At 34.5% G+C, this 27,786-nt stretch overlaps 2 protein-coding genes across 2 annotated transcripts in view; one reads left to right on the top strand and one right to left on the bottom strand.

The window, feature by feature from the left end:
* Positions 1 to 27,786, top strand: part of LOC128986148 (HIV Tat-specific factor 1 homolog) — a 78,283-nt gene that overhangs the window by 12,224 nt on the left and 38,273 nt on the right. The window contains exon 5 of the mRNA XM_054406318.1: positions 1,829 to 2,034. Within this exon, the coding sequence (XP_054262293.1) occupies positions 1,829 to 2,034 (206 nt within the window). The remainder of the gene's footprint in view (positions 1 to 1,828; positions 2,035 to 27,786) is intronic.
* Positions 3,802 to 27,786, bottom strand: part of LOC128986149 (lithostathine-1-beta-like) — a 32,117-nt gene continuing 8,132 nt past the window's right edge. Inside the window, exons 2-4 of the mRNA XM_054406319.1 lie at positions 11,343 to 11,555; positions 6,788 to 6,876; positions 3,802 to 5,773 (exon numbers count right to left, since the gene is read on the bottom strand). Coding sequence (XP_054262294.1) covers positions 5,537 to 5,773; positions 6,788 to 6,876; positions 11,343 to 11,555 — 539 coding nt within the window. The 3' untranslated portion in view covers positions 3,802 to 5,536. The remainder of the gene's footprint in view (positions 5,774 to 6,787; positions 6,877 to 11,342; positions 11,556 to 27,786) is intronic.

Raw genomic sequence — 27,786 nt, 5'->3', positions numbered from 1 at the left:
CTACATCCTCAGCTATAACAGCACTAATTGAGTACGTCCTAGACCAGATAGAAAACGAACAATACATTTCCGCCATCTTCCTTGATTACAGTAAGGCTTTTGACTGCCTGGGCCACGACCTGATAGGCAAGAAACTTGAAAGACTCGGTATAAGAAACTCTGCGCTAGAATGGTTCAAAAGCTACCTAACGGGACGTTCACAAGTCGTGGAACTGAAAAACTCATCAAATGAAGTCACAGAAAGTTTCAAATCTTCAAAAAGCAAGCTGACAAGAGGAGTTCCACAAGGCTCTGTATTAGGCCCGATTCTATTCATCTTATTGACTAATGACTTCCCCAAACAAATTGAGAGTGAAAATGCTGTTGCAATCATGTATGCAGATGACACAACCATTTTGATCAAGGACAACACAGCCCAAAGCCTTTACCTTAACTCAAAATCGATCTTAAATAAAGCTATCCTCTACTCAAAGAACAATGACTTAGCAATAAATCCCACAAAAACTACAACTCTGAATTTCAGTAAGAAAAAAGACATAGTCCCTCAATTAGAGGATGTAACAATAGAAAACTACACAAAATTTCTCGGTGTTATCCTTGATAACAAACTGACATGGAAAGAGCACATCTACCACCTAAGCAAAAAAATCAGTACTGGAATATATGTCGTCAGAAGGATAAACTACATAGGCGGACTCTCTGTGGCCAAAACAGCTTACTTCGCACTGGTAGAGTCGCATCTTAGATATGGCTTGACAGTGTGGGGAGGAACTTCAACAAAAAATATGAATCGAATTCTTGTCCTTCAAAAGAAAGCCATAAGAGCCCTCGCCAACCTTGTACCACCACAGACTTGCAGACTAGCATTCGTAAACCTAGGAATCCTCACAGTGGTGTCTCTCTACATACTTGAAACCATTAAGTATGTGAATGAAATAAACCCCCCAAGAAACCAAGACCTGCACCACTACAACACCCGTCATGGCTCCAAATTTGCACTACCAGTTCACCGAACAACTCTTTGGGAGAAAAAACCTTCCTACACCGGCTGCAAGCTGAGGAACCATCTACCTGACTACCTGAGAGACCTGACTGGCAACAAGCTACACCAGGAGCTGAAGAAGTGGCTAATCGCAAGACCCTTCTACTCAATAAAGGAATTTTATGAAAATTAACATGTACAATTCACTATTGTATTGACACTATTGTAATTCTTGACGAATTAACAATAAAGAATATTGTATTGTATTGTATTGTATTGATTTGGAAAAACGTATGTGTATTAGTAGGCTAATTAAGATCAGCGCAATCTGTCAGAGGCTCACATCAACTACTATGATTTTGATTTTAAAACTGGCGACAACTTTAACATGGGGATGGTCTTACCATGAGACCTACGGTAATTGCTTCTTACTAATATGGGAAATTTTCTGGTATATGTGACTGGCTCATTCAGCTACGTTCTATTAGAATAACAAATTTGGGACAGCTGGTCCATATCGGTGGGATGAATACAGTATCCAAAATTCAATTCTAAATCCTGATGAAATACTTGCTTTTATGTTATAATTTCCTAGTTGATACTGTAATTTACAGTAAGTGCTTTAGTAAGAAATAAAACTTAATGCTCATTCTAGCATTTGATGATCATGATTTAGTTTCCAAAATAAATACGTAAATGGTCCCAGGGATAGAAGTATCTTAGTCAGTAAGAAAGCTGTTGTCACCCCATTCTACATTCATTTTGTATTCAAATTATGGTTCACATATGTACCTAGGTTGTTGCTGTCTTAAAATCAATAGTGATACTAATTTATCTGATTTGCAGCTTGGTTTGAGGAAGAAGAAGAAGAGACGACCAAAGTTTACGTCAGCGGACTGCCACTGGACATCACAGAGCAGGAGTTTATCGACGTGATGCAGAAGTGCGGTTTGGTGATGAGAGACGAGACAACGAAGAAGATGAAAGTTAAGCTTTACCTGGATCCTGAGACTTCCTTGCCTAAGGGTGACGCTCTGTGTACATATATCAAGGTAGGATTAACATGTTTACTATACTGTACATTTTTAAGGGTTGACGGTCGAATGGTTTTTAGTTTTATAATCTGTTAGAGATGGCTACATGAAGTTTCTCTCCAGGCGATTGTAGTTTAAGGCTGTTTTGGTGTCAGTGAACTCTGGCAATAGTTTTCCGTGTGTGCCGCCACCATGGCTTTTAGTTCGGTGATTAGTAGAGCATGGTGCAAGCCGGCCTAATTGGTCGTGGAAGGCGATTTAAAAAAAATAAAGGTACAAACCTACCTTTCAAAGAAAGAAAACAACATATTGTTAATTTAAAAATAAATAATAATTCCATTTTGTTTGATTTTTTATGATAATGTTAGGGGTCTGCGGCTTAAACTGTTTTACTTTGGATTGGGTAAAAAATTATGACTCGCCTAATTCAGGTCGGGTCCAATATTTGTGGTTTTGCAAAGTATTGATTTTTAAAATAATAACTGTCATGCTATAGCCAGGTTAAGTGACTTTGTGGCAAACTAGTGAACACAAAACAAAGTTGAAAATAAACGATATTGTTCTCGGTCTCGATAAAATTGTGAACATTCTGTGTTTTCCAAGACATCATCTTTGTCTCTTGCGATCGGGGCAAAATCATGAATTTGTTCGTGGAAATTTTTTTCGCGAACTTTTTTGCTGTTGCGGAGATTTAAACATCTGATTAACCCTTTGGTAGATGGCTAACTCTTTTAGTTATTTTTAGGTTAAGTTTTTTAGGATCCAGCTTAGTATTTACTGGATCTCCTGAGTGTGTTCTATTAAGTTCTGAACTCTGTTAAAATAAATTTAAAATAATGTCCTCCCTTAAATTTTTGTTTGTACCTGTGCTACAACTTCCAACTTTTCTACATGAGGTCAGACCTTTGAACTTGGGTAATAGTGGACACTATGCAGCATAGATATGGAAAATCTAAACAAATTACATCATTGGTATAAATTGATCTTTATACTACGGTAGACATCCCATCTATATGGATCAGCTGCAATCAATTTTTCATTCAAATAGAACATACTGTAGTTGATTAACACGTTCAGACTTTGTTTTGTTCGCCGCTTATTGTGCCAGTCCAGTGTACTTCAATCTGTTATAATTCGTTTTCAGATCAGATGGTTACAAATTTGCTGTAGTGTGGGGCGTAGGATTGGATCTAATGACATGCATTATAAAAATAATGAATTTACTGTAGCATTGTGGAAGGAACCTAACCTCGAAAAGTGTGCTTGATCGCTTTTTGCTGTACTGAGGACTGGCTAGTAGTATTGTTTAGTGCTGCTATCTGTTGGGTTCTTGTAAAACTACATCCTCAACAATTGGGACGCAGTATATGTCTCTCATTTGCAGGAAACTAAATTTAACGTTTTCGTGCATTCATCCATGCAGCGCATTAGCTATTCGTGCCACCGGCCGCAACCGGCCATCTCGCAATCACATTGAACGTGTTAAGCCATCTACCCACATCTTAATTCTAAAACTGCCTACATTAAAATGGGTATGGGATGTCAAATACTTGTTTTAAAATGATTTATAAGGGAAGAGGGTTTTTTTTAGTTATACACTTTGGCATGATTTAACCAGAAAATTACACCGAGTGCTGAGCCAGCTGACAACTAAATAAGGGTTTTAACTGCCCGTTTGGTGAAGCCAAGTTTGGGAAAAGTCAAGCCTAATATGTTAGACAGCTTTTCATTTTAATCTTTGTATTTTTCTCAAAAAAGCTTAAGCTAAACACATTTACAAAATATAAATACATAAACACACTTACTTGACACATATTATACATTCATCAAGATAAAATATATTATACATAGTTTAACTGGCAGTAAAGTATTTGGAACCTTATGTGCGTTTACTTCTAAAATATAAATAATTTAGTATATGATCCCCTGTAATAAACAGCTTTTACTAGTTTTCCATTATAGTTTCTACTTAGGCCTACCGTTGAGAAAAAATAATAATATTTAAATTAAAGAGTTAGGTCATTGTAACTTCTTAAGAAAGCTTTCTGTCACTCTATTGAGCCTTCTTACTATGGTAAGGTGATATTCTGATATACAGAAATTGAAGTATTTGTTTTTAGTTTGAAATCCATAGAAAAAATATTAATAATAGCTTCTAACTAATTTACAACAAGTAAAATCACAGAGAACACAATGTTTAATATTATTATTATTATGTCATAATAACTTACATATCAGATAATACTATAGTGTATATATGGTAACGAAATTTTATGTTACCCAACCAATATCCGTATTCACTATAAACAGTTTTAGTTAGGCCTACGTTTTTAAATTCCTATGTTTAAGTTCATAGGTTATGGAAGATGTTCTCTTATTATGTCATTCTATCAGCCCTCATTTTTAAAATTAATTTTGAATAGTGATCTGTTTAAATTTTCAAAAAATAAAATAAGCATTCCGTTAACATAACAAAGGTCTCTTAGCTTAGCTTATTCTTTGACAATTACAGGTATTAGTATAAAGCAATAGTTTTCTTATCACACTAATAAAATCACAAAAATCTATTCAATACCTATTCTATCCAACTTCCTAAGTTATACCTAACTAAACATAAAGGTGGGTGGTTAAAAATGTTATAGTTAATTTCATTAAATTACATTAAAGTACAAGGTCTACAAATTACAGGTCCATATCTTGAGGTCTTATTAATAAGAATCACCATAGTCCTGCTAATCTTAATAGTGACCGGACACTGTACTCATTAAATAACTTCTTGATCAGCATTGTACGTGTTACTAAATTTACGGAAAGTAAATAAAAGATACGTCTAATAACACTTAAAATACATATTTAAGCTTTTACTGTTAACTCACAATACGGTAAATATACATAAAAAATGGTAAGTGGTGATCGATTTTGATTGGACACTCCAATCATCGTCAGACCCAACAGGCGAATAAAAAAATAAGTGTAAGTATTTTTTTGAAGACCTATCTTTTATTTACTTTACTGTTGCTCTCATTACAAAATTATTAAAATTATTAAAAAAGCAGTAAAATTGCATAACAAAACCAAATTTTATATTTAAGACTTGAAATAGCCATAATATTGCTCTCAAGATCATGGAGAAACCGTACTCATCTCCCGCGATCATCCTGCACAGTAATATATGCTTCTTACTTCATGGCAACGTCAAAAGAGAACCAATCGTATGTCGTTAATTCATTGACGATTGGTTATAAGCTATTTGAAATTCTACTAAATTTCCTTGATTCCATACACAATTTATGTAGATTACTATTCTCAGAATTTTCCCTGGTCTTTAAAATTCACGGCGGTTGGACACCCTGGTTTGTATTTCAGAATACAGTATAAATTTTAATGTACTGTAAGGTCTTAGAACCTTTTACCAGGTTCAAATCAGGCTTTTTTAACAGGCGGTTCGGACTAGCAGGACTCTAGTGTATTTTTATCTTTCAAGTTAAGGTTATCCGTTAAGCTCTTCATTCTAGTCTATTTACAAAATGCTGTTTGGTTCCTTGTTCATCTTCTTGCGCTGTTTCCTCCGATGTTTCCCGCCCTTGCGTTTCCGAGGGTAGATGTCGGTGGGTTTTGCCCCAATGTTGCGCAGGGGAAGCTCGCAGATGAAGTGTTTACGATTGAGGCAGCTCTCTGATTTCCAGCGGTAAAGGTAGACTGGATCCATAGCCATGCAGTGCCACTCGTCCCCCGTTTTTGAGTGGCGAGAAAATCCCTGGAGTAAAAATTTAATTAGTTTGAGTCTGATTTAAAAAAAAGGTTGTGTGTGTGTGTGTTTTTTTATCCATCCCGAGATGAGTGCAAAAATAATGAACCTACTGGTTTGAAATTTTACACAAAAGTAGATTATGAATCCAAAAACATAGACTATATGTCAGGCTACATCCCACAGACATCAACAAGTTTTGAGTTGGAGTTTTTGGAAGTAAAAATTAGTTGGTAATGACAACAAAAGTCAAACTAGCTATTGAAGCTAGTTTACGTAAGGAAGTTAGTTTCGTAAGGATTTTACTTTTACGAAATTCCGTTATACCCAGTGACTGAGATTTTACCCATAATTTGTAACGATTATTATCTACAAGTGTTACCTTTGACAAAGGGTCCATGTAAATAAAATTACCTGTAGAGTTATGGTGTTATGAAATTCAGAAGGGAGGAAGTGGATTTTAGTGTTGATTTCTATAAATCTGTCTCATTGGAAATACTACACTTCGTTGTTTATATCAAAACATTTTCACTGTCTAAATGAAATAAAATATTAATTTATTATCACAAAAACATTTCATAAATCCAGCGTTAGCTGGTGAAAGAGTTAAAAATGTCAGATCTTAAAAACTATAAAATAAAACTAAAATGTACATAGGCCTAGCTTAAACTAAAATACATTTACTTATCATTTAAATATTCGGAAATTAAATAATTTTTCTGTAAAAGGGATTGTTTGAAATAATTTTTTTTTGCATATTGTGTGATTTAACGATAATGATGATTTGTCTTCAAATGACATTATTTACCATCAAGGGGTTAGCAAAGGCTATGTAATGGTAGAGTGAGGGACTTCAGTCCCCGAGATCCCGGGTTCAAATTCTGCCAATCACCAATGGATTCTAAGTGATAATGTTGCAAAACTCTGAGCTAAGCATGCAGTAATGTGACAACAGTTCTGGGATAGCCCTAGGATGTGACGGCAGTACATAAAAGGTTATAATGAGAGTTACGTATAGTGTACCTGGTATTTGATTGGTCGACCTGTGATTCCCCACACCCATTTGTGTCTGCCCCAGTCGAAAATGCCTCCGATCCACCTCTCTAGGCGTGCTGTAACATTGACAAAAAAGCAAGCTTAGACACATTTACTAAACATTTTATTTGTACCAGTAGTTGTAAATGAAACTTTGTATAGTAGATATTTGTATTTTTAAAAAGCCATTTACCTACATACACCGTTTAAGTTTTAATTTAATAAGGACTGAGATTAAAAGAATATCGTTGAATTAACTTTTGACAGTACTTGATTTCAAATTGACATAAGTACAGTCCTTGATTAATATTAGGTTAGAGTTTAAAACCAATAGTAATATTCCAATTGAATTGGGATAACTATACTAAAGAGTATAAAAAATACAAAATGTAAGCACTAAATTGTTGACAAAATTTTAATTGTAAAAAATAAAACCTCAACCTCAGCCATCGTTTCCTACTAATCTTTATACTGTATCGATATGAAACATAAAATAACATAATGTTGTTGCAAAACAGGCTGAACAGGTTGAAATTTTAACAACCTTTCATTGAAAATTTCTAAAATTTATCCCTAAAAAAATACAAATGGAGAAAACCCATGCTAGGTTATTTTAAACAAAACCAAAAGATTTTTTATAAAGACTGCCAAAGAGAAATATATTTTATTTGGTAAAGTTAATCATTTCCTCTAGAATGTAAAGTGAAGAAACAGAATGATGTAGAAATTTTAATATTTAAAATAATAATTACTGTTCAAATGTGAAAGCCTACTTTTGTGTGTATATAAATACTGAATTTGATAAAAAATCAGAATACAAGAATACAGAATACTAGGAAGTATCGGTGTTTGGTAGCTCAGTTAAGCTTGATGAATTTTTAATCCAATATAGCTATTTTGTGTTAGAATCCTGGTGTTGCCACTATTTATCAGAAGAGTTCATTACTGACCTATATTCCTGGCCCTTGCTTTGCTTGAAATATTCCTCGTACTGACTGAAGACCCACGTCACAGACGTGCCCACGTGGACAAGTAAATATAAGAGTAAAAGAAGCTACCAACCTCATAAAAAATATTTTGTCAGGATTTAAATAATTTTACTCTCTTCTCTAAATCTTAAATTTAATTATTTTCTTTTGTTTACCAAACATTTATGTGGTAAATCCCAAGTCGAACACCAGCGACACAAGTTGATTAATTTGAAATACTCTGAATTTTTCAAGTGGCCAATGAATGACGACATAGTTAACTAGGCGAATCAAAGCCGTAAGTCTGGTAAATGTTGCACACCGTGGTCGTTAGTCTTTCGAGACTCCTTACATCAATCTCGTACTCCAGTGTTAGTTACGAGTCAGACTCCAGTGGCTATTTATAACACAGACCAATGGTGGACATCCTATTGTCTCCGTGTCAAAGCGCAAAATGTACACAATATGCGGAGTGCACCAGGAATTGGATTTTATAAAAGAATTCGGGCAGATTTACGAGTAAAAGATTTTGTCAGTTACATTTTTTTTTGGAAGTTTCCCTATAGGGAAAATGCTATACAATATGTCTCATAGTGGGACCGAGACCTGAGACCGCTTTGCTTTTTGTTTTGATGTCCCTAGATATTACGTTAGCACAATGAAATTTGGTATAAAAGTTATTCAAACGAGTTAGGGAACCAATATTATTGGAATATGGAAACAGAATTTTTTGGGGTAAAAATTGGTTTCTCCCATTTTTTACCTGTAAAACATAATCACGCTTTAATTCTGAACCAATTTCGTAGAGCTCAGAAAAACTAATAATTTAGTGCATTGTAGCTTTTTGCACGCAGAATGGCTACAAAGAAAAAAAAAAAAAAAAACTATAAATTTACAATTCTTATGTTATCTTTATGGATAATAGGTAAACTGTCGTAGTTTGTACTGTATTTTTATGGATATATTTTTTTCCATCAAATGTACGTTTTAAAGTTATTCAATTTATACAAAGCTATAACATTACTAAAATAAATTTAAGTTTATTACATTCCTTAATACTACAGCAAACCTAAGTACTCACTAAACTTGATGTTATTTGATTTTAATAGGGAATAAATCTAACTTGTTTAAGAGAGTGTTTCAGTGTATATATATCCAATCGGGCAAATGGAAATTCGCTTCTGCAGGATTGTTGCGGTGGTGATATTTTTGTCATATTTTATTATTTACCCATATTAATATTAGCCTACTCATTAATATTGGTTTTCAAAAATTGTATTCAAAAATTTCATACCTACTATTAATTGAGGAAGAACAAAATTGTATATTCCATTATACACTTGACAGAAATAGTCAGATAATGTTTTTATGATATTTCTGAAAAGTTTGCACTTTAAATAACTCTAATAAACCACTGGGTAAAAATAAAGTTGACTGCTCAACAAAAAGTTCATGACAAAATTAACACTGCAAAATACTAACCACCTATTTAAGAAATATTAAATTTATCAGATATTTTCCCCCTTCAAGCAGCACCATCATGATTAGATATTAATAAAAAAAAAAAACCATGCACCAATTTAATACAGCTACAGGGGTATTTTAACAACCTCTTGTAAGTTACAATTGGAGATATATTCGACCATAACCCAAAAAAAATCATAATACTCTGATTAAACAATAAATATCCTACTGCGTTTCTACAGTAAACATAGTTGAATAGATTTGTAAGCTGACAATGTAGTTGTCTTCAGTAGCTTATCAATATTTGGCTGTGTTGTTTGCCGAGAGCCAATTTCTGGTGAGCACAATTACTAACAGATAAACTCTCTTTGTGAAGGTGTTAGTTAAGTGGCAAATATAACCCAGAGTTCATTGCACTTTGTACACCTTCATTGGCCCACATTAATAGTTCGCTTACTTAACACGTTTAAATTACCGTGCTGTATTACTAAAATGGACGGTAAAAGAAAAATGAACAATACTTTGGTACTAAATAGTGAACCTAAATAGTATATTTAAATTGTTTAAGATTCAGCAATTGGTTGTTCTATAAAAGAAGTAACATTTTGTCTGTACCTGTTACCAAATCAGGTAGTTAAAAAAGTTTAAACATTTTTAATTAGTTATTTTAGCGAATTTCCCATATATGGGAAAAGCTATTACTATAGGTTGCCAAGATCTAGACCCGGGACCGATTGTTTCGACATCTGTGTACATCAAAACAAAAAAGTAAATAGGTCCCAGGTCGAGGTCTTACCCGAGAGACATTTTTTTTTGCCATAGGACGCTAGGCACGAGCCCAGAATTGTTTTTCACATTACTTCAGGCTAGACCTAAGGGTTACGGCATTATCACTTCGATAAAATCCATTGGTGATTTGGCGGGATTTGAACCCGGGACCCTAGGAACCGGAGTCCCGCGCTCTAACCAATAGACCAGCTCGCTCCCCTCCCCTGAGAGACCTTAGGTAATAGTTATGTGGGAAATTCACTCAAAAAACTATAAATTATTTTTTTTAATTTTTGTCAACAAAATCCTCATACAACCTTTGAATAAACAGTTTACTTTATATGCTGTATCCCTATCAACTTAACATTAACATTCTTGCAACATCTGCAATTACCATTTGTGATTTTATCCATGTTTCTCATGTCATATTTGCAATCATCCAATCATTGTTTGGTTATTATAGTAATTCTTTTCCCTCCGTAAACAATTCAGATGTATTGATAGCACCATAATCGTGAATTGCTCAATTCCCTCACGAAGGCTCACCCAAGGTTAGCATTAATGGGATTTATTTGACCTATGTTTGTACCTAGACATACTTCCTGATAGATTTACCAGCTTCGTGGATCAGCTAAAGACAATTATGTAGTATTAACCGCTTGGGTTTCAATGGGTCAATGAATAAATTGGCATTATGATTCTAGTGTCCATTGCAGTATCCTTTGTGGGAAATTCTTGCCTTCAAATTGACAATTTTTTTTCTCGAGAATGAATTTTGCTAAAGGCAAAAAGTCATTTTCAATCCATCCTAACCTCAAACTCACAACATTTCCTTTCACAAATCTTGCATAACCTTAGTTATTTCTTTCTTATCCAGAATTCCTATAAATTTTTTTTACTCTGCTTCAACAATGAACCTTTCAAAACCATGGCTGAATCGATAAAAAATTATGCCTTATCATTCACCAATAGGTTTTTTGTTCATACTAGGTTCTAGCTCAGGATTGGTTTTCATATTACTTCAAGCTGGACCTAGGGATTGCAGCATCAACTCTTAGATAACAAGATTTTTAACCCGGGATCTCAGGGACCAAAGTTCTGTGCTCTACTACTAAAACCCTTTCCCCCAACAATAATACATTGGGAGGAGCAAGCTGGTCTAGTAGAGCACAGGACTTCGGTCCTCTAAGTCCCGGGCTCAAATCTTGCCAAACACCAACAGATTTTATCAAATGCCACAACCTGCAGACCAATCCTGAAGTAATGTGAAAAATAATCTCGGGCTACAGCTTAGCATCCTGGGATTTGAAGGTGGGACAAAAAAGATGAAAAAAATTACTTACCAGCCATGTCCATGCTAAGGAGTTTCTTGAGCCGCCTGTCCTTCCATTTTCTGTCTGGTGTAGCAAGATGGCTGCCGTTCATAGTTTGGCAAGTAAATGTCGCTCCGTGCCACGTATCCATGTACACACTGAGGTAATAGCAGCTGCTGGCCACACGGACAAAGTTATCTGGACATTGGTACTTCCTTCGGTCCATCCCGTCTACGCTGATGGCTGCAACAGAGCGAACCATAAACATTCTGATTAAAATAACACGACTTATGTAGCTAAAACACAACTTAAGTCTGCCGAAGCAATCCTGCTACAGAAATATCCATTTGATTAGATCTCTACTGAAGTATTTCCGAGTCAGATTCATTCCTGTTTGAATACGGATATATTTAAATGAGTAGCTAGGTTTAATCAGGGAAGTTAGTAAAGTGTGTTACTAGTGAGTGTAATGTTAATAGCTATGTATGAAATGAATAATATTGTCAAATTTAATTAATATATGTCCAGAAATAAGTACACTATGATAGTTTTAGAATTCTACATGGGATTTTTAAATGTTGTTTTAAACAACACTGCCTAAATCATCTATTGGCTTTTTCATTCTCATCATAGCAAGGATAATCTGCACTGTCAACCTCATAAGATTTTGTTTTATAGATATAAATAGAATATCTTACAATGTCAAACGCTAAGAATTCCCTTGTCTGTGGTACGCCTAAGGACAATTACAATTTTGAAATTTTGTTTTTATCCTTTGTGGACATTGAAAAAAATTGGTTGTGGGTCTAGGTCTTACCATTTTAGGCCTACCTAAAATAATAGCTTATTCACTATATCATGGGAAATTTGCTAAAAGAAAAGAAGCAAACTACTAACTGCTCACTGTTACGTGTATACAAGCGTAAACACAAGTTTCAACCGTACACCTGTGGAATTCACGGTCAGACTTCAAGTGTGTCTTGCGTCTTATCTTGTGGAGTGAAGCACGGAGTAGAAGTAGGGTAGTGTGTTTACGGACTGGTGATGATTTACGTGACATTTACACACTCGGAAAGTCGTAAGCTATTGATACCACTTGTTGGCTAGGGTCATGGCTGGAACTGCTCAAAGTCGTCTTTCATCGCTAAATACTAGCAGATGTTTTGCTGAACGTCACCAAATCTACTTCATACTGAATCTGGTTTCCACTGTTTTTGTTTTTCTAGGATACAATACACCAGTCGTAGTAAACCTACAGACTTTCCATTTGTCTGATTGGATTTTAAGTAAAATTTGTTCTTGATCATGATAGAGATTGATTCCCTATTTAAAGAACATTAGGTTTAACAAGCACTAAGGGGGCCTGCTACAGGGAAGTAAAAAAGTATTTTTTATGGAAAATATTAATAGTATTGTATGGAATGAGTAAGTTTGCCAGATTTGATCAAAATATATTTATAAACCAGCGACAGTTTACTTTTTCTCTATAAGAATAATTTTATGATATTTATAAATGTACAGTTATTTTAAAATTTTCTCTGCAACATGTAATTGTACAACAACGCTTCAACATACAAAACTATTAGTTTTTTAAGCTCTACACTTTGGATGCAATGATAATTAGGCATTTTCATGTTTAAGGATGAACATTTGATAAACAAAATTTTGAACAATATAAAACCCCCATGATTTGATATTGCTGGTTTGCAAACTCATTCAAGTGTATCTAGGCCCCACACAATCATGTCAAATTTCATCAAAATTGTACAAAATTGCTCTGTATTTATGTACAAAAAATACATATAGTGTTTTTGGCCTCTGGGGACATTAAATTGAAAAAGTAAATCAATCTTGGGTCACGGTCTTACTGTGCCACCTTGTAATAAGTTCTTCCCTATAGGGAAATTCGCTAAAAACAACATTTTTCTTTACTGAATATTTAAATGATCATTCTGTATACAATTGAATTCATCACTTATTCAACACCATTCTCCAATACCTTTCAATCAAAGTGTGGACATCAGACGCAATAAACAGGTTATTGTTATTCATCAGAATCACACTAGCATTAAGTGTTAGTTATAAGCAATGAAAATTCAAAAGTCTTGCAAGGCGAAACCTTATTTGCATGATTTGCGTGAAGACAATTGTATGAGCAAGATTCGTATCTTCACTTATTGTCGGCAAGTTTCTTTTTCTTGTGTGTTTTATTAGTGACAGTATCAATACATGCATCAATAGTCTATGTGTCTATGGGTATCTATTTGTCGATTGTTGATATTTCTCAGCTGATAACTAAACAGGTGATTATGGCAATTTATGTTGTTTTATTTAAGTTTCAAGGAATGGAAATTCTAATCTTTGCCACTTATTCTTGATTAAATTTCAATTAAATTTTATGAGATGAGAAGATTTTAAAAATACATTCAGAAACTCAGCCGGAATATACAATAGTATAAGCTAGTTAGTAGGAACAGAGTTATTGCAAATTGTATTGGAACAAAAGCAATACATCTTTGAAGCTATTTTAGGAGATGAGTTTGTTGGTTGGTTGTGTTTATGCAAGGGACTAATGGAACAGATTTTAAGAGTGTAGCTGGGTTTATTGGCATTTTCAGTCAGTGTTTCTGAAAATTTTTATTTTCTTGTAATCGTTGATTAATCAGTGAATCTAAGGTTAAAACTTAGAAGTTTTTAATTTTAGGCATCTGGTATCAATGTTAATAATATTTATTTTGGTTGCGTTTGATGAATACAATTTGTTTTTGAGACTATGTAATTTTATGAAATTCTTGAGGAAATACACAATCAATTCTGGATTGTCTAAAATGTTATAAGTTGATTCTTGAGTGTGGTTATCGTCAGATGTAATTATTTGCATTAAAACTGACTGAAAATTAGGATATCGACATAAATTTAAGCAATCATTAAAATATAAACCCACAAGATTAATGGTATATTGAAGCTCACATTACTTTCTTAAGGGTCCATCTTTTTTTCCCAAACTTAACTATTTCGGTCTCGAAGCTAGAAAAGTTTCATTTACCAAGCTAAGAATCACCATAACTAATCAAAGTTTTTTAAAGCAATTTATTATCTGTAAAAACTGTTTACAGACCATAAAACTAATAATCTCAGAATCTCCTTGATGCAGAATTATTTTCAAAACACCTTCACAGTCCTTCCTAAGGGAGACACTAAACATATTTAAAATTCATTCACCGCTAATGTATGTAATTGAATATTTGAATTTGTATTTGGAAAAGTTATTGATAAGCAACACGACATTGCACTCAATGAATTGCAAATGTTGAATCAAGCTGGAAGATTACATGGGAGAGGCTGTATGTCAAGGTTTATTAGCGGCTCTATCAAGATTGTAAATTTTGTTTCCCCACATAACACCAATGCTCTGTTTTTGTTTGTTAACCTTCAGTACTGGCCTGGAATGAGTCATTGCATCATTGTTGGATTATTTCTCTTGATTTAATTTATTGTGTTGGAGCAGAAGTGCCTGTCTTTATTGTCTATTATGGTTGTAGCTGAAATATATTATGTCTATTATAATTTGAGCTGGTATTATGGTTGGATTTGATAACATAGTTGGAGCTAATATTGTGGTGACAGCTGATAAATCCTATCTGTGCCAATTATGACTCATATGTTTGGAAATGATATTTTGGTTGTAACTGAAATTGTGGTTGGAGCTGATATTATGATAGGAGCTGATTTATGATTGGAGCTGTTATTATGGTAGGAACTAATTTATGATTGGAGCTCATATTATGGTTGGAGCTGATATTATGGTTGGGGCTGATATTATGGCTGGGGCTGATATTGTGGCTGTAACTGATACTGTGTTTGGACCGATATTATGGTTGGAGCTGATATTGTGTTTGGAGCTGATATTATGGTTGTAACTGATATTGTGGTTGGTTCTGATATTGTGTTTGGAGCTGATACTGTGGTTAGATCTAATATTATGGTTAGTACTGATATTCTGTCTGGATTTGAGACACTGATATAACTGATATTACAGTTAGAGTTGATTTTGTAATTATAACTGATCCATATTTGGAGCTGATCAGTCTCTGACTATTATGGTTGTAGCTGATAGTATGGTTGGAGCTAATATTATAGTTTGAACTGATACATTCTATCTCGTCCAATCATGTTTGGAGCTGATCCTTCATGTCTCTTTGCTTATTAAGGTCCTTAGCACATCAATTGTGACACGGTTGCCAATTATGGAGCAGATACAAGTCATTGACTGGTTGTGATGATTTGGTAAGTTTGGACCACCTTGTAACGAGCACTTGACATCCTTCAAACCTTCCTTCCATCAGTTATAAAGTCCCATTTGTTGGAATTAATTCTAGATTTTTGTATGGCAGGACTACTATTGAAAAATTCAAGGTTATGCATTGTAGTGCATGTGATTTAAGGATGATTAGGCCTTTGAATGGAATTTCCTGTCAAATATAAATCCAAAAACTATCAGTAAACTGTTAAACAATGATATAGAGATTTTTTTGTACTTAGCTTACATTTTTGCTTTAAACTTTCTTTCATCTTTATAGGTCGAGTTGTAATGCAATCATTGTTTATGTGTTTTTATGATAATTATCACCTTGTAGCGTCTTTCAGATAGTTCAAAGCAAGCCAAATAAATGAGTTGAGATATGATAAGACGCACTATGATGGATGCTACACTTTACTAAGTGCAACTGTTAACAGATGTATTGAGTTGTGCTATTTATAATGTGACCTTAACATTTCCGTGGCAAATTAAGATTTTCTTATCTTCCTATTATTGTACTGTGAATATCTTATATGAATTGAAACTGTTTCTAATACCCCAGATATCTAAGCTAACCTTAATAAACAATATCAAATCAAATCAAATCAATTTATTGACACAAATAACGTTACATTGGGTGCTTATAGCAGTAACTGGTGTCTTGTCAATTACATAAATCTTAATAATAAAATACAATGGAAAAAACATTTTACATAAAACATAGAAGATTTCAATAACAATAAAAATGTACAATGACTAACCCAAGGAGGTGTCTGCTAAAAAGTCTGAGATGGAATAATAAACCTTATCCAGTAGAATTTCTTTAATTTTAACTTTAAAAACATTTACTGCCAATTGTTTAAATTTATTCGGCAAATGGTTGTACAGCTTCAGGCCTGTATAAAAAGGACATTTTTCAAATTTTGTTGTCCGATGGATTGGGTAACTGTAAAGGTTCTTGTTTCTAGTGTTGTATTTATTTTTTATTAAGAACTTTTCAAAATCTTTTTTATTTTCATGGACATAATTAAGGCTTTCATAAATGAACAGGCTGGGGAAAGTTAATATGGACTGATTTTTGAAATGTTTTTTACAGGAAGCCCTAAATTTAGCGTTCGCCATATTTCTAATGAATCTTTTTTGCATTGAAAATATCTTTTTACTATTTTTTGAATTTCCCCATAAGGTAATGCCATACCTCAAAATCGATTCTACATGAGAAAAATAAACTATTCTGATAACATTTTTTGATGCACACTGAGAAAGAACTGAAAAAGCAAAAAAGAATGATCTTAATTTTTTTAACAAATAATCAATATGTTCCTTCCAATTTAGTTTTTGGTCAATGATCACTCCGAGAAATTTTTGTTGTGAACTATCTGTAATGTTTGACTTTTGAAAAAATAAGACCTTTGTTTTATCACTGTTTAGTGCCAGGCCATTAGCTGTAAACCATTCACGGAGATCTTCCAAAGTTTTGTTAACTGAAATTTGCACTTCCGACATTGAGTTGCCTTTCACAAAAATTAAGTTATACAATACAATACAATATTAAGTTATGCAATTATAAATATAACATACATACAAGTACTCTAAATCTTTTAAATTAGTGTTATAAACCACATTAATGTATTTAATTTGATATAGTAATATTAACTTATTTTTTAAATTTATCCTTCTTACTTTTTATAAGTAATCTGTACAAGTATTTGAAAGAAAGTTGTATTGGTTTATTCCTTTAATAAGCAACCCTAACTACAATAATTTGTAGAAATAGCACTCTTGTATAAAAATGCAAAATTATGGTCCTAATAGTAGTAGTGTACACTCTTTGAAATTGTGGGGCCATTATGGCACGTGCCATTTGTAGGCTAACATTCACTCAGTTTATTGTATAGTTTGAAGATTGATAATCTTTTCATAGGTCCAACATTATAATAATTGGCCTATTATATGCATATTCTGGTTTCGGCTTACTAAAGTTGTTCAGTTGTAGACTTAAAACACTATAAATCACCTCTATGTGTAACATAATTCATCTCAATCACTGCACTTGGTTCATTGCAGCCTCATGCACTTTGACTTGAGTTCAATTACTATGGTAATATTTCATGGCTTGTAATGTGCTATCAATTATTGTCAAGAGCTGCTGAAGTGTAGAACCACCTCTAAAGATTATATGCTGAGTTCAGTCCGTTTTATAATTATGATACCCCCGCCGCATCAAACCTGCAGACTAAGCAAATTTCCATTTAAGTACCTGGCTGTATTTCTACTAAAATATTCCCTAAAAATTGTCAGATTTATTTCCCATTTAAATATTATTAATTTTGATGAATACTTAGGTTTGCTGCAGGGAAGAAAATATGGGAGTTCTTTATTGAAATATTGATAGCTTAGTATTAGGTAAACAAAACTTCAACATTTTGTTAAAATATGTCTATAGACTAGACATGTAAGCTACAACAGTTTATTTATTCTCCATAAGAATAACGTGGTAATTTTAAATTTACACTTTTTGGGATTTGTCAGTAACCGCTCGACATACAACAATGCTTCAATTTACAAAATTATTTGGGTTTTTTTTTAGCTCCACAAAATGGTTTGGAAAGAAAGTGCAACATTTTATGTTTACAGGGTAAACAATTTGAAAACCCATTTCCACCCTATAAACCCCCCCATAAACCAATCAATTCGCAAATCTGTACTATTAAAATTGTACGGGCATATTTTTAGGTTAAAAAGCTAAATTGTTTAGCAACAGTTGAGGAAATGTCATCATAAAAACTTACGTTGACATGTAGCTCTTGTGGAGATTTTGAACAAAACTTCAAAAGTTTAGTTATTGTTTCAACTATTCTTGTGTTCGTTTTTGTAAAATAAGTTATTGATAATAGTAAAACTCTAGTCATATTTTCAAGGATTTTAATTCTAAAACGAATTACCATCATGATAGTTATCTTAGTGTACAGTATTTTATTTCAATTGGCTTGGTCAACATAATGTACTATTTAAAAATCAAAACATTTGCTCATTATTATACAATGTTCATCTTTCGTTATATTTATTCTGTAATACGTATCTTGCTTGCTTTTTAAAATAATCCGGTATTATAATCCTTCAGTTTTGACGAAAAACAATGGCGTCGTCCTTTAATCCAGCTACTAGCAGGTCGCGAATTGTGAATGGATATTTATAGGCATGCACTGTGGATGCGATACTCCCTGGTGTGGATTAACGTCCACACTAGTGAGTACTATCCTGATTTAGACCAATTCGTTAATAAAGGCAAAAATGAGGTTCGGATTCCACTATAAACTTTAGGTCCCTTAGTTGTCATTGGCTGTATGGGCTATTAATTAACAGCTGTGTCTAAGGAATATGTCGGCCTTAGTCACTAACAAGACTACAAGATCGCGCCACTCATCCCCATTCATACTTGGCTTAAAATACCTACTTTGTGTGCTCGCCATTTCAATGAAAAAGTAATCATATGTTTGATGGATCGTTCATCGTTTGTAAGGCGAAGCGTAAACCAGTTTCATGGTCGACGATGCAGCGCATCACTCATGGCTTGTCAAGTCAACGTCTGCAGGTTTGTAACTGGATGTTTACCAGAGAATTTGCATAAGTTATGTTACATCAATCCAGTTTTGACGTGGCAGGGCGGGGAGGAGAACACCCATCTTACTTCGGTGTGTGATTATCGTTCGTCATATATATCAAGGTCGTGATTGCATAGCTTAAAGAACAAAGCCAATATCTAGACATTCCACCCCCATGTTAAATTTGTAGCCAGATCAAAATCGCCGTTGTTGATGTGAGCCACCTACAGATTGTGCTGATCCTAATTACTAAATTCTGTCAAATACACACAATTTTTTACCAAGTCAAAAGTAATTTTTATAGGGAATGACTTATGATGAGTTAGCAACTGCTATGACCCTCAACCTGGTCAGCAGCAAAAAATAAGGTATAACATAGAGTTTTAGACACTAGCCAATTCTGTGGCTGGCTCACACAACTACGTTATTTAAAAAAAAATTAAAATCTTTTAAAAAAAATTTGCAACAGCTGGTCCATATAGATGGGAAGTCTACTTCAGTATCCAATAGACAATGCCAATATTTAATTTTGTTTCCTGTATGTTTAATTTCTCCAGCTATACATAGCATGTGGAGAAATTATTGTTTTTGTCAAAATTTTTGAGTTTGATTTTATTAGATAGAAATATCCGTTTTGGGACACCCTGAACCCAAAAATGTGGGTTTTGAAGTTATGTCTTTGTGTATGTATGACACATTGTGTAAGTAGATGTGTAGAGAGCTACAGTTCATCTGTGTTCCGATTTTGTTGAAATTTTGGTATGTGGGAACACTATTCCATGGTATCTCGAGTTTTTTCATTTTCGGAAACTTTGATTTTTATGGGGATTTTTCACTTCACATAAATTAACATAGTTACCCCACTGCATGATAAGGGTTGTTGACAAGCTAGAGAAAGTATGTCTGATTGATGGTACACTGTTCTACACGACATTTAGGAATGAAGGTCTCGGGTTCAAATCCTATCAATCGATGAATTTTATCCTAACGATAATTCCGCGCATCTCTAACCTTCAAAGCTGAAATAATGTGTAAAACCCTGGTTAGAACCTAGTGTCCTAGCGTCCTAGGATGTACAGTGTGGTGAAGGTGACGACTATCACCGCAATGTTTATGTGAGGTCCCAGGTGTGTTGCTGATCTAGGCCGGTGTAGATGTCGTCACTCAATGAATTATTCAGCGATCTACGCATCCATTGATGAGGATGAGGCCCAAGATAAGCTGAGGCTTGGAACACCCGCGGGCTAAACTAATTGACAGGTTACTCTAAATTCTACTCTAAAATTGGTTTGATTTTTATCGCCTTCTAAGATGTAGTTTTAACATAATGTAGGAGTATTAGTTTTTTCAAATCAACCTGTTGTAACTCTTTATTTTCCTTTAATCGGTTTTAAAATTTAGATTTTTGCCAAATAAGATTTATCATATGATTCAAGGTCAACCTTTGTCTACACATCATTAAATTGGGAACCTTTAAAGACTAGGAAGTTATTCCTTGCAGTTGGGCTTATTTCTGACTCAGAAAAAGGTACATTTGAGTAAAAAGAGATTTCGTTTAGTAAAAAATATGTACGACTAATTACAGTTAAAAAGGCCATGAAGACATCCTCAAAAGTTAATCATAAAAATAATGAGGATAGATAATCGTGATGTAAAATTTATTTGAATTTAATTTACGGAATGCAAATCGATCTACGAATATTAACATAAAAAATATATTTAGTGCTCATCCAAATAAATCACGTGACCACTCGCTTTTTAAATTAATTAATTTGAACACTCACACTTATGACATTAAATTTGATGTATAGCAATATCCTGTGATGAATAACAAGACATCGATGTGATGTCTCGATAAACACACACGATGTGATGTCTCGTATATTGTGTGTGTGTGTCGATGTGTGTTTTCCTGTGATGTGGGATAATAAGTAAAACATTGATTAAGAATAAACCCCCTTCTCAACAAATTTAAGTGACAAAATTATGATCCCTTTGACAAATGGCCTAAACGTAGCTGACATTCGCAAAACTATATTAGATTAATTTAACTAAACCACAACCAAAATATAATGGATTTTCATGTTCGTAGTACCTTTACTCATTAAAACTATGGGTTGTGACAGAACTCATTATCTTCCTCAAAGAGTGTGTCAAATTTATTTAAACCTATTACATAAAACGATGTAATGTCAGTGGCAACCGTAATGTAAATGGATAGCGAGACGAATCTAACCGAATCTATACTGCCGTCGGATTAGCAGGCGGGGTCTGTTAATCACTTCAGGTATTGATTACCGATTACCATTGATTACCGATTACCGCCAATACAGACGATCACTTAATCAATTTACCCGCCTTTTATACCGCCTCTCTGTCTAGTGGAACGTGCTTGGATTTTTAATTATTCGAAGGGAGAAAGTCTTTCTTGTACCATTGAGTATTGGATACTTAAAGCTTGTACATACCCTGATAGTTATTTACTGTGCAGTACATCAATTTTCGAAAGTCAAACCGATATACATTACATTCCAAGAAATTATTTCATTAGTCAACAACAACGCATTCAGGTTCAAATTTCTATGTGTAAGCTGTGAGTAATCATGTACTCCTGCGTTGTTTATTCTGAGTAATACAATTTGTTCAACATTCATCGTACCACAGAAAACGTACTACTGATCGTACTCCCTTAGATTTATCATACTTGTGGAGTTGCTTATTTTAAGGTGTGTTTAGTGTTTGTATTTAATTTGATTTTTACGATTGGCTACTAGGCTTTTTTCTACTAAACCCCAACAAAGTTGTAAAATTTATATGTCCTAAAATTATTTTTATTTTTATTTTCTAACTTAACCCAGAAGCTGGATCGTGTGTGACCATCAACACCGGAACTAAATGGTCGATCGTGCGTGACTTTTCGTCTGTGTGTGTGAGTTTGAAACAGTCCAGAAAATACCTTCAGCTATTGCTTTTGATCACCGAAATATTCTTAACGTTCTTTGATTTCGGAGTCAACATGGGCTTAAATATTAACCCCAGCTTTGGATTATAAATATTTCAGGTTATTTTTGAAATTTTGTGGTGAATGTATACTTAAAATATGTAGAAAAGTCCGATGAAACGTTTGATAACCATCCTGCCTTTGTTAATGCACTGCGATGCCCCTTAAAATAAATAACACTGCACTGCAAAATATATTTATGTATACTGTACAAGTGTGCATGCATCCATATACTCCACATAGGTCAAGAGGGCCTTTCGATTCACTCCAGACAACAATTTCAATGTTTGGACGTAGTCTTTAATTTGTGGACTATAACCCAGATTTACAAAACCATTTATGTACAGCTTTATAATTTTCCTCTGAAATTCTATCTAGTATTTATTCCATTGATTAAATTAAACCTACGCTTTTTCCGTAGACGTTGCGACACAATGAAACGAAAATACAAAGTTAAGTTACATTCACAGTAGTTTTACAAAACAATGTTCACAAGTTAGAGATAACGTAAAATGACTCACATCTGTAAATAGCATCATGATCGGCGAGACGTGATAGTACTTGAGTTCCCGCAATGATAACGCAGGTAATTTAACAGATAACGCACAAGGTTACTTACAAAGTGTCTTTTCGCCAAAATTTAGTATATATCATTGAATCGCGCCACTCATCCTACACTCATCTCAATTCATACTGGGCTTAAAATACCTAGTATGGTCGCCATTTCATTGAAAAGTATTAAAGTATTAATATTTAACTAGATATTCAGCCATATATAATAGGGGAGAATACTTGGAAAACCTGGTGCGGCAATTAAGACCACGTATAGTCTGTATGGCGGAACCTGTCTCATAACCCTGGCTAATGGTTGAAGGCACGAGGTTAAATTCTAGGCCAGGCGAGCCAATCCTATGTAGACGAATAGTCAAGAGACAGGTTCCATAATTCAGACTATAATTAAAACTCACCTGCTGAACTACAGACCAGATGAAAAGCCATGAGTGTCGTGCCTAAACATAATTATTTAGTGTAAACAATCAATGTTCACTGTTTCCATTAGTCAATAAAAAAAGACCACAATTAATCATCATAATTTATTACCAAGTCGAATTTTGTCTAAGTCCCGTTCGGCTATCTTCGGCTCCTCCTAAGGGCCTCTTCGGGCTTGCTCTTCGGGTCTCTTACTTCTCAAGTATGACCCCGCATCACTTTCGCTCTCTTTTACCATGAGAGTAATAATTAAGTTATCAAAGTGTTGTAAGCGGTGAAGGGTGTCCGGCGAACTCATGAATTATTCTAGGTTGTAAAATGGCAAATCCGGCTCAAAGGACCACCAGTTGAGATTTGGCAACAGACGACAATTAGATAGAGATAATAATGGAGTCAACGTCTTGTAGTCGAACACCTGGTTTCTGACGAACTCTTTTTGATTGTTTATTTATTTATTTTATATTTCAATGAACAGCTCCATTTTAAATTTGGTACAAACTTTTGATAAAGACTTACTTACGACTAGTGCTATACAGTGGTTGATAGTAGTGAATAAATAAGTTAATAAACAAAACAAAAATAATAAGGTTTAAATAGTTTTGCGCTGATTTTTTTTCTAGGGGGAAATGGCTACTTTTTTCCCTTGCATGTATTGAAAACATCTGTTTTTGCTGCAATGTTGAAACAGTATATTTCATCAATAGTGCCTAAAGTGACTGTTAACACGAGCTCAAGTTTTACCATTGAGGGCTGAAAATACACTTTTTGCCCGTGTGATGAACTATTTTTGTCATATTGCAATATAGCTTAACATACTAAGTAAGACAAAAATACTTTTCATGTAAAGATAACCACTCAAAACTTCAAGCTTGTTTTTAATTTTGCTAATTCAAACAAGCAGCAGTTTGTTAGTGATTCCATTATTTCGTCTATTACGATTGTGTTAGTATACTACCGATTTGTCGAACTTTTGACAAGAATGCAACAATAATCTACAACCGATTAAAGCAATCGATACATATTTGGATACACGCGATTGCCTATGCCTACAATTGATATCTACAATTGTATAAATGAATCGATAAATAATCTACATGCGATTTCCTAGGCTTACAATTGAAATCAACAACCGTTTACAACAGCTGACTTTTACATGGTAGGTATATAGTCAATACTTTTACTCTATAGGGACAAATAATGCTTTTTACTCCCTAGGGAGTCGAAGAGCTACTTAGTAGACCTGCAACGTATGGATTGAACTCCGCTGTTTTCCCTAGTATGTCGAAAAATATATCTAATTATATATTTTATCTGTGCATATATGATTACCAATTTTCTCGCTTCTTTAAAAATGAAGATTGATACCATCCGGAGTATATTAATGTTATTGAACTCCTCAAATTGAACAATTAATTTGAATTTCAGGCAAGTCACAATGCATCGTTAGACGCAAATCACAAACACGCCGAAGGGAACGTTGTGGATGTGTTAATTCACGAGAAATATCAAAGTTGACACAGTGATTGTATGTTGTCGGACCCCAGGTGTTCAAAGTATCCGCCCTCCGCCCCATTGTGAGCGTCGAATTCGAGCACTCCCCGCTGGGGTTATTGGTTTGTCTAAACGATGTGTACATTAAAGATTGGGGAAGACAGCTGCCGCTTGGAGCTTTTGATTCTGTTTTGTTCGTCGAGGTCTACGAAATGGAAAATTTACTAATTGGAAGACTTTTATGAAGAATTTGATTTATTTTCCTCCCTATTATCGTGGTACGTAATAAACTATGTATCTAAGGATTTTCGATCTATTTACAAGTTTATAAACTGTTACAGGACGATATACGTATTATACATGTAGCTGTCTATTTCGGCCAAGTACACCAGTCGTCATCAGGGTAGTCCCAATGTAATTTTTTGGGTCAGGCTCGTGAGTTTTAGATAAGTCTGCTTCGTCAAACATGTTTTTAACATTTTTAAGAGACGCCAACGTACTCTAGAACTTTCTCTATTATTGACCAACGGTTTTCCCATACTGTTTTGGTCATTTGACTCTAATATTATTATGCATGTATTTTAATTGAGAGTCGTCGTACTATTGTTGCATACGGGGAGCGAGCTGGTCTAGTGGTTACAGCGCGGGACTTCGGTTCCAGAGGTCCCGGGTTCAAATCCCGCCTTATCACCAATGGATTTTATCCCTGTGATAATGCCGCAACCCTATGTCTGATAGGCTTGGTCTAGCCTGAAGTAATGTGAAAAACAATTCCACTTGTGACGAAGTCTACTACTGTATTTTTAGCCGGACTAGTGATAAAGTGCGGGACTTAAGCCCACGAGAAAAGGGTCCAATTCTCTCCAATTAACAATGGATTTCATCTATCATATAATGCTGCGACCCTCTAGGCTTAGCCTCAAGTTGTGTGTAAAACATTGCACATACAATAGCGTTATTACTACTCTAGTGTCTGTGGTTCTGTACTTAAACTTTGCAGCTTTGTCCCAATATATAACACTTTAAAACATGTTCAATAACTCCTTGATAGATCCTCTAACCAAAATCCAAACGTTTAACGTTCAATTCCCCACAATCCCAATAGAGTACTGTACCCCGGAAGCCATTATGGGCGGTTTACACCAACATTGAATTAAACGGTCGACCAGGGACCAGCTTTGTAGTTTGTAGTACACATTGACAACTATCATTGGGTTAGGCGAGGCATCTGGTAATCTGTCTTATAGCTTATTGTGTTCACGCTGGATGAACACTGGTAGTGGATAACTCGATGCTAGTTAGCATGATTGATCTTGGATCATCCAAGGTAAAACTCGCTGCTGATAGGCTCTATAGTCTGTATGATGGAACCTGTCTCCTGAGCAAGGTCTACCTAGCTCATTGGGTTTAGGTCTGAGTCTGTCCCAAGTAGACGAAGGGTACAGGTTCCATCATACAGACTGTAGTATGGAACAGTTGTGCTCATTTCCTCAGAATAGGTGAAGCTATTCACGATACATTTTGTTAAAAGTTAATGGTGATTGGTGGGATTTGAACCCGTGACCTCGGGTACCGAAGCCCAGTGCTCTGAATTGCTGAAATATTTCACAGCTGTCAATGTTTAAGAAGTTGAGTGGTTAGTGCTCGCCTAAAAATCGCAAGTTTTTTATTTCGCTCCTCTAAAAAGCCAATAGCTTTTTGTTGGGTTTAAACTCAGCCCCAGGTGTCCTTGATCATTACTCAATTACTCATTACACAATTAAAACTATTTTGACTGTTCACTCCCATCATCATCAGACCCAATATCTTTATATTGTATCGAGTGTACAATAGAAATCGACCAAACTTGTCATCTTTATGTATCATTTTTGCGAATCAACAGTAAAATAATACTGTACTGTATTAATACATTTCTCGAATTCCAATACCATATTCAAACACACATCAACACAGTTATAAACTAGATTACCCACGTAGGTTGGAATTTATCCAACGATTATTCTTGGGCCCCCAACATAAATCGTGATTAAAAATCAATCAATTTTAAAATGAACGTGTTAATTGATTGGTTGTAATCGTGCTGATTAGTCGAAGTTGCCAATCGTTGATTACTTTGTCCAATTTGTGTTTGGCAACACCCAAACTCCAGCTGAGGCCATAAATCAAAACTAGACCGTGGGCGCCGAAAAGACTATGACGTCACCGCGGCGCCGAAAAGTAGTTCCTCTCAAGGTTCAAGGTTTGTTTTACTACTTCCGAGATTATTCTGGTGACTCTGTTTCATAATTTTTTTATCGATTGTTATTGCCCTGAACAAACTTAATTAAAAGCTCGGAAAAAAGACCCAAGCCGCTTTTACAATAGAAATTAGAAAAGATTTTACAATTTCTTTAGGCATTATTTGTTAAAAATGTTTAAACCAGTCTTAAACTTTGGTGGAAACAAATGTTTGCAACTCCTTGTGGAAAAATGTTTTTTACATAAATACACTAAAAACCGTTAATGTTTGAAAAAAAAGCCCTCTTCGGGTACCTAACTTTGGTTTGAAATAAGTGTTACAAATTTGGTCCCTTTTAAAGAAGTTTATATGCTTGAATGGTATTAGTTGTATTTAACCTAATGCTAGGTTTTTGTAACTAGCTTGAGTTGCAGCAGGCAACATAGCATGTTTATAAGACAATATTTCTGATTATGAGGCATTTAAACAGTAAGCCAACAGACTGGCGTGCATAAGGCCTGAACAGTATGGGGTGTCGAGAATCAGCTTCCCTCAATAAAATAATAACATTTTTTGCAACATTTTAAATATAAAAACAATATGCAGACCTGATAATAAAAAATAACTTCAAATAGCAGACCTTGCCATAAATTCAGGCTGGTCCTATAGGGTGGCAGCATTATCACATAAAATCCACTGGTGATTGGCGGGATTTGAACCTTGCACCTCAGGGGCCGAAACCTCGCACTCTACCTCTAGACCCTAAACCAACTCGCTCCTTAAACTTGGTAAACTGTGGATAAATATTTTAAACGATGAAACCACAGACAAGTAGGCCGCATGGTACAAGTGGGTCCTGTGGGTAGAAG

The sequence above is a fragment of the Macrosteles quadrilineatus genome, unplaced genomic scaffold, assembly GCF_028750875.1.
Source record: "Macrosteles quadrilineatus isolate MER2022 unplaced genomic scaffold, UCM_ALF_1.0 Scaffold_2__2_contigs__length_208266976, whole genome shotgun sequence".
NCBI lineage: Eukaryota > Metazoa > Arthropoda > Insecta > Hemiptera > Cicadellidae > Macrosteles > Macrosteles quadrilineatus.
This window is presented reverse-complemented; position numbering and strand designations above follow the sequence as displayed.